Source organism: Carassius carassius, unplaced genomic scaffold (genome assembly GCF_963082965.1).
Source record: "Carassius carassius unplaced genomic scaffold, fCarCar2.1 SCAFFOLD_97, whole genome shotgun sequence".
Lineage (NCBI taxonomy): Eukaryota > Metazoa > Chordata > Actinopteri > Cypriniformes > Cyprinidae > Carassius > Carassius carassius.
The window spans coordinates 4,271-18,719 of NW_026775192.1; the positions used below are offsets into that span (position 1 = coordinate 4,271).

Sequence of the window (14,449 nt, forward strand, 5' to 3'; positions counted from 1 at the left end):
TTTAGTAACTTGTGATGTGTCTATTAATTTAAATACAAATTCATTCTATTAATGTATTAAAAACATTAGGCTGCTTTTAACCTCATGCTGGAGTTGGTTCAGTTTCCGGCAATGAGTAAATAAGTAATAAGTAAATAATGAAATAAATTAGCACGATATATCATGTATGGGTGATCTGGCAGCTGATGATAGTGTATGACACGTGTTCTCTGGAGGTTTCTGATCGGTGTAGTTCAGATACTTGTAGATCTTGGATCATGTTTGTATTGTCTGTCTCTGTAGATCTGGGCCTGTTCTCCACCAAGACTCTAGTGGAGGCGAACCCGGAGCAGCTGGTGGAGGTGCGGACGCAGCTGTGTCAGCCGGCCGATGAGAACTGGGACGCCAGCGGTCAGAGGAAACAGTGGCGCTGCGAGAGCATCCGATCGTACACCACCATCGCCAAATACGCTCAGTACCAGGCCGCATCCTTCCAGGAGTCTCTGCGGGTGAGAACCCTGCATCCCACCGCAGATCATTACACTGAGCATCAGGCCTGGGGATCGAGAACCCACCCCAGATTACTAAGAACCGGAGATACATACATTTAAAATCTGCTTAACGATTCCTGCATTCACATTTTGATGTGATTTAAAGCGATTTAAGCGCAGGAACCGAGAGAACTTGTGCCCTGTTAGTGTGCAGCACAGACGTCTGAAGCACAGAGAACCGCGTTCTGCAACCGTTCTGTGCGTTTCACTGCAGAAAAGGCTGTTCCAGGATAGAACTGGCCTCTTTCTCATTTATCAACCAGTATGCAGAAAACTACCTCAGTATATCATCATAACCACCGCTGTTTCTGTCTGCAGTGAATGTAAACGGATGAGAAAGAAAGCACAGTATTACAGTATTTTTAGATCTGTGTGTGTTTGGTGTTAAAGAGACTGAAGTCTAATAAACACACTGCCTGTCATTAATGTTAAAGAACAAAAGAAAATCATTCACCGATCTAAATACCCATTAATAACCGTAATCTAGATTTTATTTATGAAAAGAAAACTATGCAGTGTTTTTAAACTTTTAGTTTCTGTACTTGCAGTTTGGTTCAGTCTTATTTATGCTGTTTCTAATTGATTTGTTTGTCCCTATTTTATTACTGACTGTTTACTTGTCTTTAACACTTTCATATTTGAAATTAATATGAGTCTAGTAGTTTTTGCTGTGGTATTTTTTAGGCCGAAGTGTTCTGTAAGCGGCTGATTTCTGCTCGTGTTATTCAGCTGCAACAGAACACCGTAAAAACAATAAATATGACTATTTTTTATATTGGATTTTTTTGTTAATGGAATGTAAACTATAATCTCTAGGACTATACATCGCAATATAATTTTACTAATAAAGGTTATATGATTGTTAAACATTTACAATATTTCAATATACATTACTAGTGTTTCTCTTAAATTTATTTTTGTGGCAGTTGACGGCGTTGAATAAACGTTGACTGGAAGTTTCTAAATCAAAAGGCGGCGCTGGTGTTTGTTATTGTATCTCAGAAGGGAACGGACTCTCTTTAGGAAAGTTTTGATGGAGTCTTTACTGTGTCTGATGAAGCAGCCGTTACCAGGGAAACCACTGTTACTGTTGCTCCAGAGCGCCTCCTGCTGGCCGAGGATGAGCTCGTCTCCAGAAACATGTTCTGTCTTCTGCACCAACGCCGAGCTCTTCTCATAAAAGCCCTTTTGCAGAAGAATAATCATCCTATGTTATAGTTTAAATGAAACGTTAATAAGGTGTGGCTGAGATTGTCTATTCGCTGGTGATATCACATTTCTTGTTTGTATGAAAGCTAAATACAAATAAAAGTTTAGCATTTAATTTATTTGTTGAGTCTGACTTCTAAAATATTATATAGTTTTTAACTAGGTTGTTTCATAGACTTTTAGCAAATTCATTTTTAAGAAGTTCGTAGTTACAGACATCATTTGTGGGCATTCTTGGCAGGTTTTAAAAACTCAGGAAAACTGCCAATAAATAAATATATATATATATATATATTGTTCATATTGATATCAGAATTATATCTTATTGACTGAAATTAAGAAATATGTCATGATATAATTTTTGGCCATATCATCCAGCTCTACGTTAGCACAGTGACGGGTTGCGTGTGGCGTTCTGCATGTTAAATAAGCGTGTTTGTGTGGTTTCAGGAAGAGAATGAGAAGAAGGGCCAGAAGGAGCTGTCGGACTCTGAGACGACTTCTTCAGAAACGTGAGTGTCGTGCGTCTGACGTCTGCTGAAGTGTTTAGCTGCGCTCATGAAACCTGCGCTTACTCTCTTCCTTCTGTCAGTGTTTCCAGGAGGCACAAGGGTCCTTTCAAACAAGTCAAGTTTGGCACCAACATTGATGTCTCCGATGAAAAGAAGTGAGTTTTCATGAAGTTTTCTTTTTGCACTTCTTGTCAGGTTGGGTGTTTGTATTTGCGAGCAGTAGTGTGCTATATTGAGCTGTAATTAGATATTGTGCTGGTATCTTAAGAACCGCTGACTGCTGACGTTTTTGATATTCTTCATATTCTGTGTGATTGTGATTAGAAATTAATCTTTTTTTTTTTTCTAACAAGTTTAAATGTTTACCTTTTATTGGTATTTTTCTATAAGTGTGCATAATCTTTTGAGTCAGATTTGTACTTTTAATCAGTCAGTTAGAACAATAAGAGATTTGGGCTGTTACCAAACAAATGAAAGCAGTTCAGTATCAACAAAATATATACATTTTCTGCCCCCATAATCCTACATGGGGAAGTCGTGGCCTAATGGTTAGAGAGTCGGACTGTGTGTGTGTGTGTGTGTGTGTGTGTGCACTTCGGATGGGTTAAATGCAGAGAACGAATTCTGAGTATGGGTCACCATACTTGGCTGAATGTCACGTCACTTTCACTTTCATTTGGTTATTATTTTAAATGCCTTTTAATAGTCTAACCTACCAGACTTCATGTCATGTATGTGTGCACTCTGTAAGGGTTTGGCTTGGTAATGTCAAATCACACATCATTAAAACATGTCTTGAACATGAACATGTCTCTGAATGCTGTTTAAGAGGCTGTGAGTGATCATCCACAGCTTTACTGTAACGTGAGTCTGTCAGTCAAATAAAGCCCGAGGTGCTGCCCCCTGCAGGTGGAAGCTGCAGCTGCAGGAACTGAGCAAGCTGCCTGCGTTCGCTCGTGTGGTGTCTGCTGGGAACCTGCTGAGTCACGTGGGCCACAGCATTCTGGGTATGAACACGGTCCAGCTCTTCATGAAAGTCCCGGGCAGCAGAACTCCAGGTGAGACGCTGCTGTTATCGTCACGCTTCAGAAGCACAGTCTAACCAGTCTGTCGCAGCCGGTCACATGATCTCTCTGTTCGTCTTCAGGCCATCAGGAGCACAATAACTTCTGTGCTGTCAACATCAACATCGGGCCGGGCGACTGCGAGTGGTTTGCCGTGCCGGAGCCGTACTGGGGCGTGATGAGCGAGTTCTGTGAGAAGTACGTGCACAGCTCTTGAATGTGAAGGTTTCACATTTCACAAATCGTCTGACGGATCTTAAAGTGGCTTCTCTTGATATGCAAGTGTCTCTCTTACAGGAACAACATCAACTTCCTGAAGGGCTCGTGGTGGCCGAATCTGGAGGATCTGTACGAGGCTAACGTGCCGGTGTACCGCTTCATCCAGCGGCCCGGAGACCTGGTGTGGCTGAACACGGGGACGGTGCACTGGGGTCAGGCCATCGGCTGGTGCAACAACATCTGGTGGAACGTGGGCCCTCTGACCGGTGCGAGCTCAGCAGGACATCAGCCCATGTGCACGTTCAGCCGGTCTGTTTGCCTTGTGTGTGATTGGTGTGTGTTTCTGCTTCCTGCAGCGTATCAGTACAAGCTGGCCGTCGAGCGCTACGAGTGGAACAAACTCCAGAGCGTCAAATCTATGGTTCCCATGGTGCATCTGTCCTGGAACATGGCGAGGAACATTAAAGTGTCTGACCACAAGCTGTTTGAGATGATCAAGTGAGTGACGCTCCTTCGACCGATGTCTGGTCTCGTCTGATCCGGATCGAATGATCAAACCCGTCTCTGGTTCACAGGTTCTGTCTGCTGCGGACGCTGAAGCAGTGTCAGACCATTAAAGAGGCGCTGGTGGCTGCTGGGAAGGAGACGGTGTGGCACAGAAGAAGCCGAGACGAGCCGGCCCATTACTGCAGCATCTGTGAGGTGAGTGCTGGACTCGACAGCAGAATAACTGACCGCTCTCATCTCAATCACCTTCCTGTGCTGCTCTCTTCCAGGTGGAGGTGTTTAACCTTCTCTTTGTGACGAGCGACAGTTACTCCAGGAAGTCCTGCGTGGTCCAGTGTCAGGATTGCGCTCGGAAGGCCAGCAGTGACCTCGACGGGTTCGTGGTGCTGCAGCAGTTCAGGATGGAGGACCTCATGCAGGTCTACGACCAGTTCTCATTAGTAAGTGTCAATATGATGTTCATGGACCAGCGCCTGCTCTTTTGCTCGATCAGCAGCTTATCTAGTGATGGTTTATATTAGTGTGTGTGTGTGTGTGTGTGTGTGAATCATGAAATGAGCAGAACGAATAACGCTCTGCGCTCACCTTGTGTTTTTAGGCTCCTGCTCTGCATTCGTCTGCATCTTGACATTAAGACGCCGAACATGTGGAGAATATCACATTACAGGACCATTTCTGATATTCAGGACCGTGGTGCTCGTCTCTCGTGTGGCTGGTGACCATCGGAGAGCACGAGACCGTCGACTCAAGTGACTGTGTGTCTATGCAACCTGTTTATAAACTGCAGTGTGTGACTGTGGCCTGCGGGGGGCGATAGTGAGCGGACTTCCTCTCTACACACCTCTTCCTGAACGAGCCGCTCGCCTCTGCTTCACGTGAGAAATTATTCACAACTGGGGAGGAAATTATGGGAAACTGGTTTTGTACATATTGTCTGTCACAACTGGCATCGTCACTTACAGACTACTGACTTGAGGCGTTGTTTTTGTATTTTGTAACATGCTGAAACCTGGAGTCTCTTTCCTTGTGTCTCAAGGGTTCGCCTTCACGGAGCAGTGCTAGCCGAACTTTTTGTATGGTAGATAGTGATTTTACGATGACTTTGGATGGCAAAATCTACAAAAAAAAAAATAATTTGTTATGTGAAGAACTAGGTGATATATAATTTTTTACGGCGCTTGTGTTTTACAGGTCTCGTTCTTTTGACACCATGTTCAATATTTTGTTTCTTAGGTAAGAAAAAGGAAAAAATTGTGGAAAAAGCATAACAGCCAAGTCACAAAGAAAAATGGGTTGCACATAGAGTAAGGAATAAAGTGTCTGTTTTTTTCCTTCCTCGTTTGTTTCTAATCCTGATGTACATTTACACTATTTATAAATACATATTTATTGCTTGAAGATATTTGTGGATGGAATGCTGTTATTTTTCCCAGAGTACCTGCCATTAAATTTGAAGGAGTTTGGTCATTTAACTACTCCTGCATTTTTCTATATAGAATTAAACCGCTTAGTAAGCATTGTACAGAAACTATAAAGTTGTTTTATTGTTTGAAGAATGTTTTATGAGTTATTAAACAAGTTGTCAACATATGTGCTGACACGTGGAGATCCTTCTCTTGACCTCTTAAATCCGTATGACTGCCTTTTTTATTTTTTGTGTACAAAGACATTTGTCAAGTGAGTTTTTTTTTAAATCTGTTTATTTTAAAATGCTCTCTGCCCCTTTTAACATTTATTTGTTGTTGTTGGACGAGACCTGCAGCCTTGCTAGAAGATTACTCCGTCCTCGATCTCAGTACAGTAATCACGTCACACTCATGAGCTCTATCACTGCTAGACAGGTGTTTCTAAACCTCCAGGAAGTTCATCGACATTCACTGACAAACATTTCAGTGAGTGTGTGAGTCTAAGTGACGTGACATTCAGCCAAGTATGGTGACCCATACTCAGAATTTGTGCTCTGCATTTAACCCATCCGAAGTGCACACACACACACACACACAGAGCAGTGAACACACACCCTAAGTCATAATATTGCCGGCCCGGTTTACCTAATTAATGCAGCCTAAAAATCCTTTAACGGATTTGGATATTAAAAGCATATTAGTATGTTATGTGTAAGCCAGGTTAAAGAGATGGGTCTTTAATCTAGATTTAAACTGCAAGAGTGTGTCTACCTCCCGAACAATGTTAGGTAGGTTATTCCAGAGTTTAGGCGCCAAATAGGAAAAGGATCTGCCGCCCGCAGTTGATTTTGATATTCTAGGTATTATCAAATTGCCCGAGTTTTGAGAACGTAGCTGACGTAGAGGATTATAATGTAAAAGGAGCTCATTCAAATACTGAGGTGCTAAACCATTCAGGGCTTTATAAGTAATAAGCAATAATTTAAAATCTATACGATGCTTGATAGGGAGCCAGTGCAGTGTTGACAGGACCGGGCTAATATGGTCATACTTCCTGGTTCTAGTAAGAACTCTTGCTGCTGCATTTTGGACTAGCTGTAGTTTGTTTACTAAGCGTGCAGAACAACCACCCAATAAAGCATTACAATAATCTAACCTTGAGGTCATAAATGCATGGATTAACATTTCTGCATTTGACATTGAGAGCATAGGCCGTAATTTAGATATATTTTTGAGATGGAAAAATGCAGTTTTACAAATGCTAGAAACGTGGCTTTCTAAGGAAAGATTGCGATCAAGTAGCACACCTAGGTTCCTAACTGATGACGAAGAATTTACAGAGCAACCATCAAGTCTTAGACAGTGTTCTAGGTTATTACAAGCAGAGTTTTTAGGTCCTATAATTAACACCTCTGTTTTTTCAGAATTTAGCAGTAAGAAATTACTCGTCATTCAGTTTTTTATATCGACTATGCAATCCATTAGTTTTTCAAATTGGTGTGTTTCACCGGGCCGCGAAGAAATATAGAGCTGAGTATCATCAGCATAACAGTGAAAGCTAACACCATGTTTCCTGATGATATCTCCCAAGGGTAACATATAAAGCGTGAAGAGTAGCGGCCCTAGTACTGAGCCTTGAGGTACTCCATACTGCACTTGTGATCGATAGGATACATCTTCATTCACTGCTACGAACTGATGGCGGTCATATAAGTACGATTTAAACTATGCTAATGCACTTCCACTGATGCCAACAAAGTATTCAAGTCTATGCAAAAGAATGTTGTGGTCAATTGTGTCAAACGCAGCACTAAGATCCAATAAAACTAATAGAGAGATACACCCACGATCAGATGATAAGAGCAGATCATTTGTAACTCTAAGAAGAGCAGTCTCAGTACTATGATACGGTCTAAATCCTGACTGGAAATCCTCACATATACCATTTTTCTCTAAGAAGGAATATAATTGTGAGGATACCACCTTTTCTAGTATCTTGGACAGAAAAGGGAGATTCGAGATTGGTCTATAATTAACTAGTTCTTTGGGGTCAAGTTGTGGTTTTTTGATGAAAGGCTTAATAACAGCCAGTTTGAAGGTTTTGGGGACATATCCTAATGACAATGAGGAATTAATAATAGTCAGAAGAGGATCTATGACTTCTGGAAGCACCTCTTTCAGGAGCTTAGATGGTATAGGGTCTAACATACATATTGTTGGTTTAGATGATTTAACAAGTTTATACAATTCTTCCTCTCCTATAGTAGAGAATGAGTGGAACTGTTCCTCAGGGGGTCTATAGTGCACTGTCTGATGTGATACTGTAGCTGACGGCTGAATGGTTACAATTTTATCTCTAATAGTATCGATTTTAGAAGTAAAGTAGTTCATAAAGTCGTTACTGCTGTGGTGTTGGGAAATGTCAACACTTGTTGAGGCTTTATTTTTCGTTAATTTAGCCCCTGTATTGAATAAATACCTGGGGTTATGTCAGGGACGTGCGGTCTGGGTAGGCAGGGTAGGCAGTGCCTCACCAAAGGAAATGTTGACATTACATTTATTAATTCCAAGAGCTTTATTAATTCACCACATTATTAATTGCATTAATTTTATTCCAAATATTATTTTTTGCAACAAAAATTTTCAGGAATACACATAATATACTCATTTTGCCATTGTTTGCTCCTAAAAACCGTTGTTTCATGCAGGAAATTCAAAAGCCATGGCCATTGAGGCAGAGGTGAGCGGTGCCTCTATGGTCCATAGAACGTAGTTTATGTAGATTTGCGCATGCGCAGTCAGTTCTCATGCTGTCTTGAATTATCAATATTGAGGCAGAGACCGAGCTTGCTTCATGTCACGTGATCTACTCGCTCTCACTCAATCCGCGCGCTTCCCGAATACTAGCATCTAGTATACTTGCGTGTCGGTGTGTGCGCCTAGCAGTTTGTAGGAGCGAATAAGCTGTTTTTGTACTTTAAAGCTGTACTGCTGACGCAATGTTTTCTGACTGTAGCCTGGTGCGCCGTCACCAGACCAAAAGTGTGTGTCGTGACGTGCGCGCCGTGGCTGTCTGTGCGCGTTTGCGCATTTTGATGGAGTGACTAGGCTGCCGCGCCGCCTCCTTCTCTGTGTCCCGCACAAAACATTTGTTTGTTGTATAAGTCATAAGATAGATGTGTCCATTAATTTGATTATTATATTTGATTGTGCATTAGCCTCACATGACTGACTTTGCTGAATGCAGGCAGCGATCTGATGATGCCTGATATGAACTTGGGTTGCTAAATTAACTGAATGAATATATGTACATATATTCCACACATTGATAGGTCACAGCCTACCCATGACAAGATTTCACCGCACGTTACTGGTTATGTTTGTTTTCTTCTAAAAGAGAAGAAAAGTAATCGGATCTAGCAGTTTTTAATGCTTTTCTGTAGGATATGTTACTTTCCCGCCAAGCAATACGAAATACCTCTAGTTTTGTTTTCCTCCAGTTGCGCTCCATTTTTCGGGCTGCTCTCTTTAGGGTGCGAGTATGCTCATTATACCATGGTGTCAAACTGTTTTCCTTAACCTTCCTTAAGCGTAAAGGAGCAACTTTATTTAAAGTGCTAGAAAAGAGAGAGTCCATAGTTTCTGTTACATCATCAAGTTGTTCTGAGGTTTTGGATATGCTAAGGACTTTGGATACATCAGGAATATAACTTAAAAAGCAGTCTTTTGTGTTAGAAGTGATGGTTCTTCCATACTTGTAACAAGGAGTAGGATTTACAATTTTGGCTATATGAAGTTTGCACAGTACTAAATAATGATCTGAGATATCATCACTTGGCTGAATAATTTCAACACCATCAACATCAATTCCATGTGACAGTATTAAATCTAGAGTATGATTTCGACAATGAGTAGGTCCTGAAACGTGTTGTCTAACACCAATAGAGTTCACAATGTCTATAAATGCTGATCCCAATGCATCTTTTTCATTATCAACATGGATATTAAAATCACCAACTATTAAAACTTTATCTGCAGCCAGAACTAACTCGGATGTAAAATCACCAAACTCTTTAATAAAGTCTGTATGGTGCCCTGGTGGCCTGTATACAGTAGCCAGTACAAACATAACAGGGGATTTATCATTAACATTTGTTTCTTTGGATAATGTTATATGAAGTACCATTACTTCAAACGAGTTATACTTGTAGCCTGCCCTCTGAGAAATCCTGAAAACGTTGTTATAAATTGAAGCAACACCTCCACCTTTGCCTTTTACACGCGGCTCATGTTTATAACAGTAATCTTGGGGGGTGGACTCATTTAAAATAATGTAATGTAATCATCAGGTTAGCTAATAGCTAATAATCATTAGCCAGCACTTTTAAATTTGCCAAGATGCCAGGCGCTCTGGCTCCCGGTAAACATTTGACTATGGTGGCTGGTGTCTCTATATTCACGTTCCGTACAATAGAATCACCAATAACTAGAGCACTTTCATCAGGTTTCTCAGTGTATGCATCACTGAGTGGGGAGAACCTGTTTAATGTTTTGATCGGAACAGAAGAGCGGTGTTTTGACCCACGACTACGCTGCCTCACCGTCACCCAGTTGCCCTGCTGCTGGGGCTCTGTTTCCGGAACCGAACAATGTACAGGAATCCCTGAGCTAGACGCATCCAAAGCCGGATCTAGAGCCCTAACATTCTTACTGTCCTCAATTAAAGTTTGGATGCGTGTCTCTAATTCTGAAATCTTCTCTGTCAGCCTAACAATTTCCCTGCATTTATCACATGTGAATCCCTCATCAGCGACAGAGATAGATAAACTGTACATGTGGCAAGAGGTGCAAGTAACAATAGCAGGAGAAGCCATTACTCACCGTGCTTGATGAATGTTCACTGCTCTGTGTGTGTGCACTTTGGATGAGTTAAATACAGAGCACAAATACAGAGTATGGGTCACCACACTTGTCTGATTGTCACGTCACTTTCACTTTCAGTTGCTCATGAAGTTCAACTGTCTGGTGAGAAGAATGTTTTTTTTTGTTGTGGTAATTAATTGCATCTTCTTATCCAAGAATCTCTTGTCTTCATTTCCCCCTTATTTGTACTTTTCACAATCAGTTATTGTATAAATCCAAAGCTGAAGCTAATGAGTTTTTCCTCTAAAGTAACTGCAGTCAGCAGCTAGAGAACCCTCTCTCTCTGTGTGTGTGTGTGTGTGTGTGTGTGTGTGTGTGTGTTCACTGCTCTGTGTGTGTGTGTGTGTGTGTGTGTTCACTGCTCTGTGTTTGTGTGTGTGTGTGTGTGTTCACTGCTCTGTGTGTGTGTGTTCACTGCTCTGTGTGTGTGTGTGTGTGTGTGTTCACTGCTCTGTGTGTGTGTGTGTGTGTGTGTGTGTGTGTGTTCACTGCTCTGTGTGTGTGTGTGTGTTCACTGCTGTGTGTGTGTGTGTGTGTGTGTGTGTGTGTGTTCACTGCTCTCTCTGTGTGTGTGTGTTCACTGCTCTGTGTGTGTGTGTGTGTGTTCACTGCTCTGTGTGTGTGTGTGTGTGTGTGTGTGTGTGTTCACTGCTCTGTGTGTGTGTGTGTGTGCGAGGTTGTGTCTTTGACACAGTCTGATATCATATTTGTGCATGTGAGTTAATAATGTAATGCAGTTTATAAAAATGTTTCTTCTGTACCCGTTCAGGAGCTGCTGATGGAATAATCATATAATGTTGTCTTTAAATGGATTTGTTAGACCGTGACAAATGGCTCTTCAGACAGTGACCACGTTTGATCTTTATTGGATCATTTAAAGACTGACAATGTGTTAAACGTCTCCTGACTGAATGCCTCCGTCGGTATGAAGCGTCTCTGAAACCCAGCAGACAATGTAGCTGTAACTTGACAAACAGATCTCTACACTGTATGCCAGGTTCAGGACCGCTTTAGTCTCATCTCGTGCTGGTGGTTTTCCTCCACGAGTCTGGTTTAGCTGCTCAATCACGGACTGACGGCCATCAGAGACCCAGTAGCTAGATGTAGCTGCTGACGGACACAGAACCTACACTGACCACTGAGCAAAGGATGGACGTCTGCGTCGCTCTGCTCCTGAGATGAGTTAACACAACAGACATGATCTCATGAAGGGAGACGAGTTCATGGAACAGGTGTAACTGTTCAGCACCAAAACAGGTGCATTAAACTCAGCTGATTGTATAATAGCCTGGAAGTGAGATGTGGCCTGGAAAATAAGTTCAAACAGACGGCGCAGCCTCAGGGTCACCGATGGAAAGTTAAACAGGACGGGAAGCGTTCCAGATCAGGAGCTGCAGGTGGACAGAAACACACCTCAGTGGAGAACCTCGTCCTGCTGTCCTTCTCGTTCTGACACTGACGGGTGACACTCTTTTTCCACTCGGCGTCTCCTGTTTCCATGATGTCATGTGACACCAGTTTTCTGTGATTTGGCAGGAGACTGTCCTTCACTAGGTCTGTCATGATGATGCTGGACGTCGCTCTCTAGTGACCTGTGAACTCTGGAGATGTGAGAGGACAGAACGAGGGGTGTTTAAAGGGGTCACATGACTATGCTAAAAAATAGCATTTTGATTTGGTGTAATGCAATGTGTTTATGCAGTTTAAGGTTAAAAAGACACATTAGGACAAGACCATGGGATCCAGACGAGTCTCTCCACAATCTGACTTTGTTGCAACCTAGAGTTAAACTGCTGGTTTCGTCTGGAAGAGAACAATATATATTTCTCTGTTTAATACTGTAAGCTGGTTTGACACAGTCTGCAGTGTAAAAAGCACTAAATAAATAATGGTGACTTGACATTATTTTCCATAAACTGTACACACAGGTCGCGTTAACCGAAAATTGTCCTTAATTGCAAAGTTTATTTAAGCAGTGATTGAAATATTTTAAAGGCCGTCCATCACTTTGACAGATTACACTGAGGGTGATCTACTGTGATTTATAACAATAATTCCCACCCCTGTCCATTTGGTGGAGAGTGTGCTCCAGTGGGATCATCAGATCCAGAACAAAAAAATAAAACAGTCACGAGAAGAACGCATATCAAAATAGTGAAGCACAAAGCTTAGCCTTTTGCGATTTCTTTTTTCTTTTCTTTTTTGTGAAGGCACACAATATGTAGTTCATTCAACAACTGTAAACAGCATCGAATGGGATTTAAGAATCGATATTGATTTATAAAAATTTTAATCTATTAAACCCTATAAAAATCTATTTTTTGCCCAGCCTCAGCAGATTTCACTGCTGTCACTGCACGGTGTGTGTTGAACACGAAAGTCTCTGTTTATCTGTTCTCTTCATAAATAAATAAAGCCTATATTCTTGTCAGGTAGGTTCATTATTAAGAATTTAAATTACAAAAAAGTAATTAAATGTTATTATTATTAACATTAACAAAAACTAAACATTTATGACCCTGACTGTCAAAATGTAACGCAACCTTTGATCGTACATAATTGTTGCTCCTCTATTCCTCGCCTTTCTGAAACATGTCGATTTTTCCGAAGCTCATCATTCTGAAAAGCATTGTGTGCTCTGATTGGCCAGCTATCCAGTACGCTGTGATTGGCCAAATACCTCAAGCGTGTGACTGATATGTTACGCCCCTTACCATATTTGGAAACACACATCAAAACTCCAGATAGAATAAAAGTTACATCATCTTTCTTTGTGTGAACGTGTGCGGTGTTATGCAGATCTCCCCTCACAGTGACGGAGAGATGTGGGGTGTGTTAGAACGAGACGTTTTAGGAGTGTGTGGACGAGTCTTAACTTTTATAAATAATATCTCTTTAGTTTTGCAACAGCTTTTAACAGTCCAAAGAGAAAGGACACATTTAAATGTATCATATGACCCTTTAAACTTTAGGTGAAGGAGGGTACAATCTCTCTCTTTCTTCAGTCGGTGTGTGACCGCTGCTGTTCTGGACTGACTCTTGAGTGCCGATATCGTTTACTGGACGAACAGGAATCGAGACCTGACTGTGTTTCAGGAATAGCCTTTTCTTCCAGCACATCCCTGATCTTACAGCTGTGTTTTAACTGCTGATAAAAGCAGCAGTGGGAAACGGTTGTGTCACATTGTAAGGCGGTGTGTTGAGCTGGTGTCGTATTTCACTACAGACACAGAGACATGGATCTGACCAATCAGAGCGCTCGTCCCAGCAGCCCATTCATAAAAGCATGTGTTACCCTTCACCCACATGCTCTCGCTCTCGTTCACTCACCCGCCATTACACCGAGAACAAGGACAAACACAATGGCGAAGTCTCAGTCTCTCGCTGCGGAGTCTCTGAAACTCAGATCAAGCTCAGATCAACATATTAGGAAGATGTTTCTTTTAGCTGCTGTAACTGGTCGCCATTTCTTAGACGTTTCCACATATTTTGCCATTTTCTGAAGAGTCCAAATATTTTGGGTATCCGTCAATTAATATGAAGACATTTATTAAACGAGAATTAGTTACTAATTTAAAATGGTTTCTAGATTGTAGTTTAGTAGTAAGAGTTTAGTTCATGTCAGAACTGCTCTTGAGCTTTATGGGATTGCTGAAGAATGAGCGACAGATGATGGCAGAGATCCTTCAGGTCAATGTCTGCTGTGGAAGCTGATATTTCATAACGTCTTCGAATGGACCGGCGCTCTGTGTGTGTGTGTTGAAGGTATCACACGCTCTTTCTCATCTGTCAAGATGACAGTAAAACAGCATTTTTTCTTTTCCTCACTTCGTTCTCGTTTCTCTTCTTCCCAGCTTTTCTCTTTTTCTCATCCGACCCCAAACCTGTTCCTCTTTGGCTATCTTGAGTTGGCAAACAATTGCACAATCAAATGTGACGTGATATACCTGTTTGCAAACCTGCTGTTTTCCACTTCACATGTTCTTTCTCTTCTTTCCCAATGAATCGGCTCTGTACTGCTGGAATGAAAGCATGAAGAAGCAGGTTACTGTTAGTCTCTTTGGCATCTGTCTTGAGTT

General features: G+C 41.6%; 1 protein-coding gene across 1 annotated transcript; it reads left to right on the plus strand.

Annotated features, from left to right (window-relative positions):
• Positions 1-242: 242 nt before the first annotated feature.
• On the plus strand, positions 243-5,645 carry LOC132137535 (lysine-specific demethylase 6A-like). The gene is made up of 10 exons (XM_059547576.1): positions 243-488; positions 2,190-2,251; positions 2,332-2,406; positions 3,161-3,309; positions 3,399-3,513; positions 3,613-3,800; positions 3,891-4,032; positions 4,110-4,236; positions 4,311-4,481; positions 4,640-5,645. The coding sequence occupies exons 1-10, from the start codon at positions 258-260 to the stop codon at positions 4,667-4,669; spliced, it is 1,290 nt and encodes a 429-aa protein (XP_059403559.1). The 5' UTR covers positions 243-257; the 3' UTR covers positions 4,670-5,645.
• Positions 5,646-14,449: the final 8,804 nt, after the last annotated feature.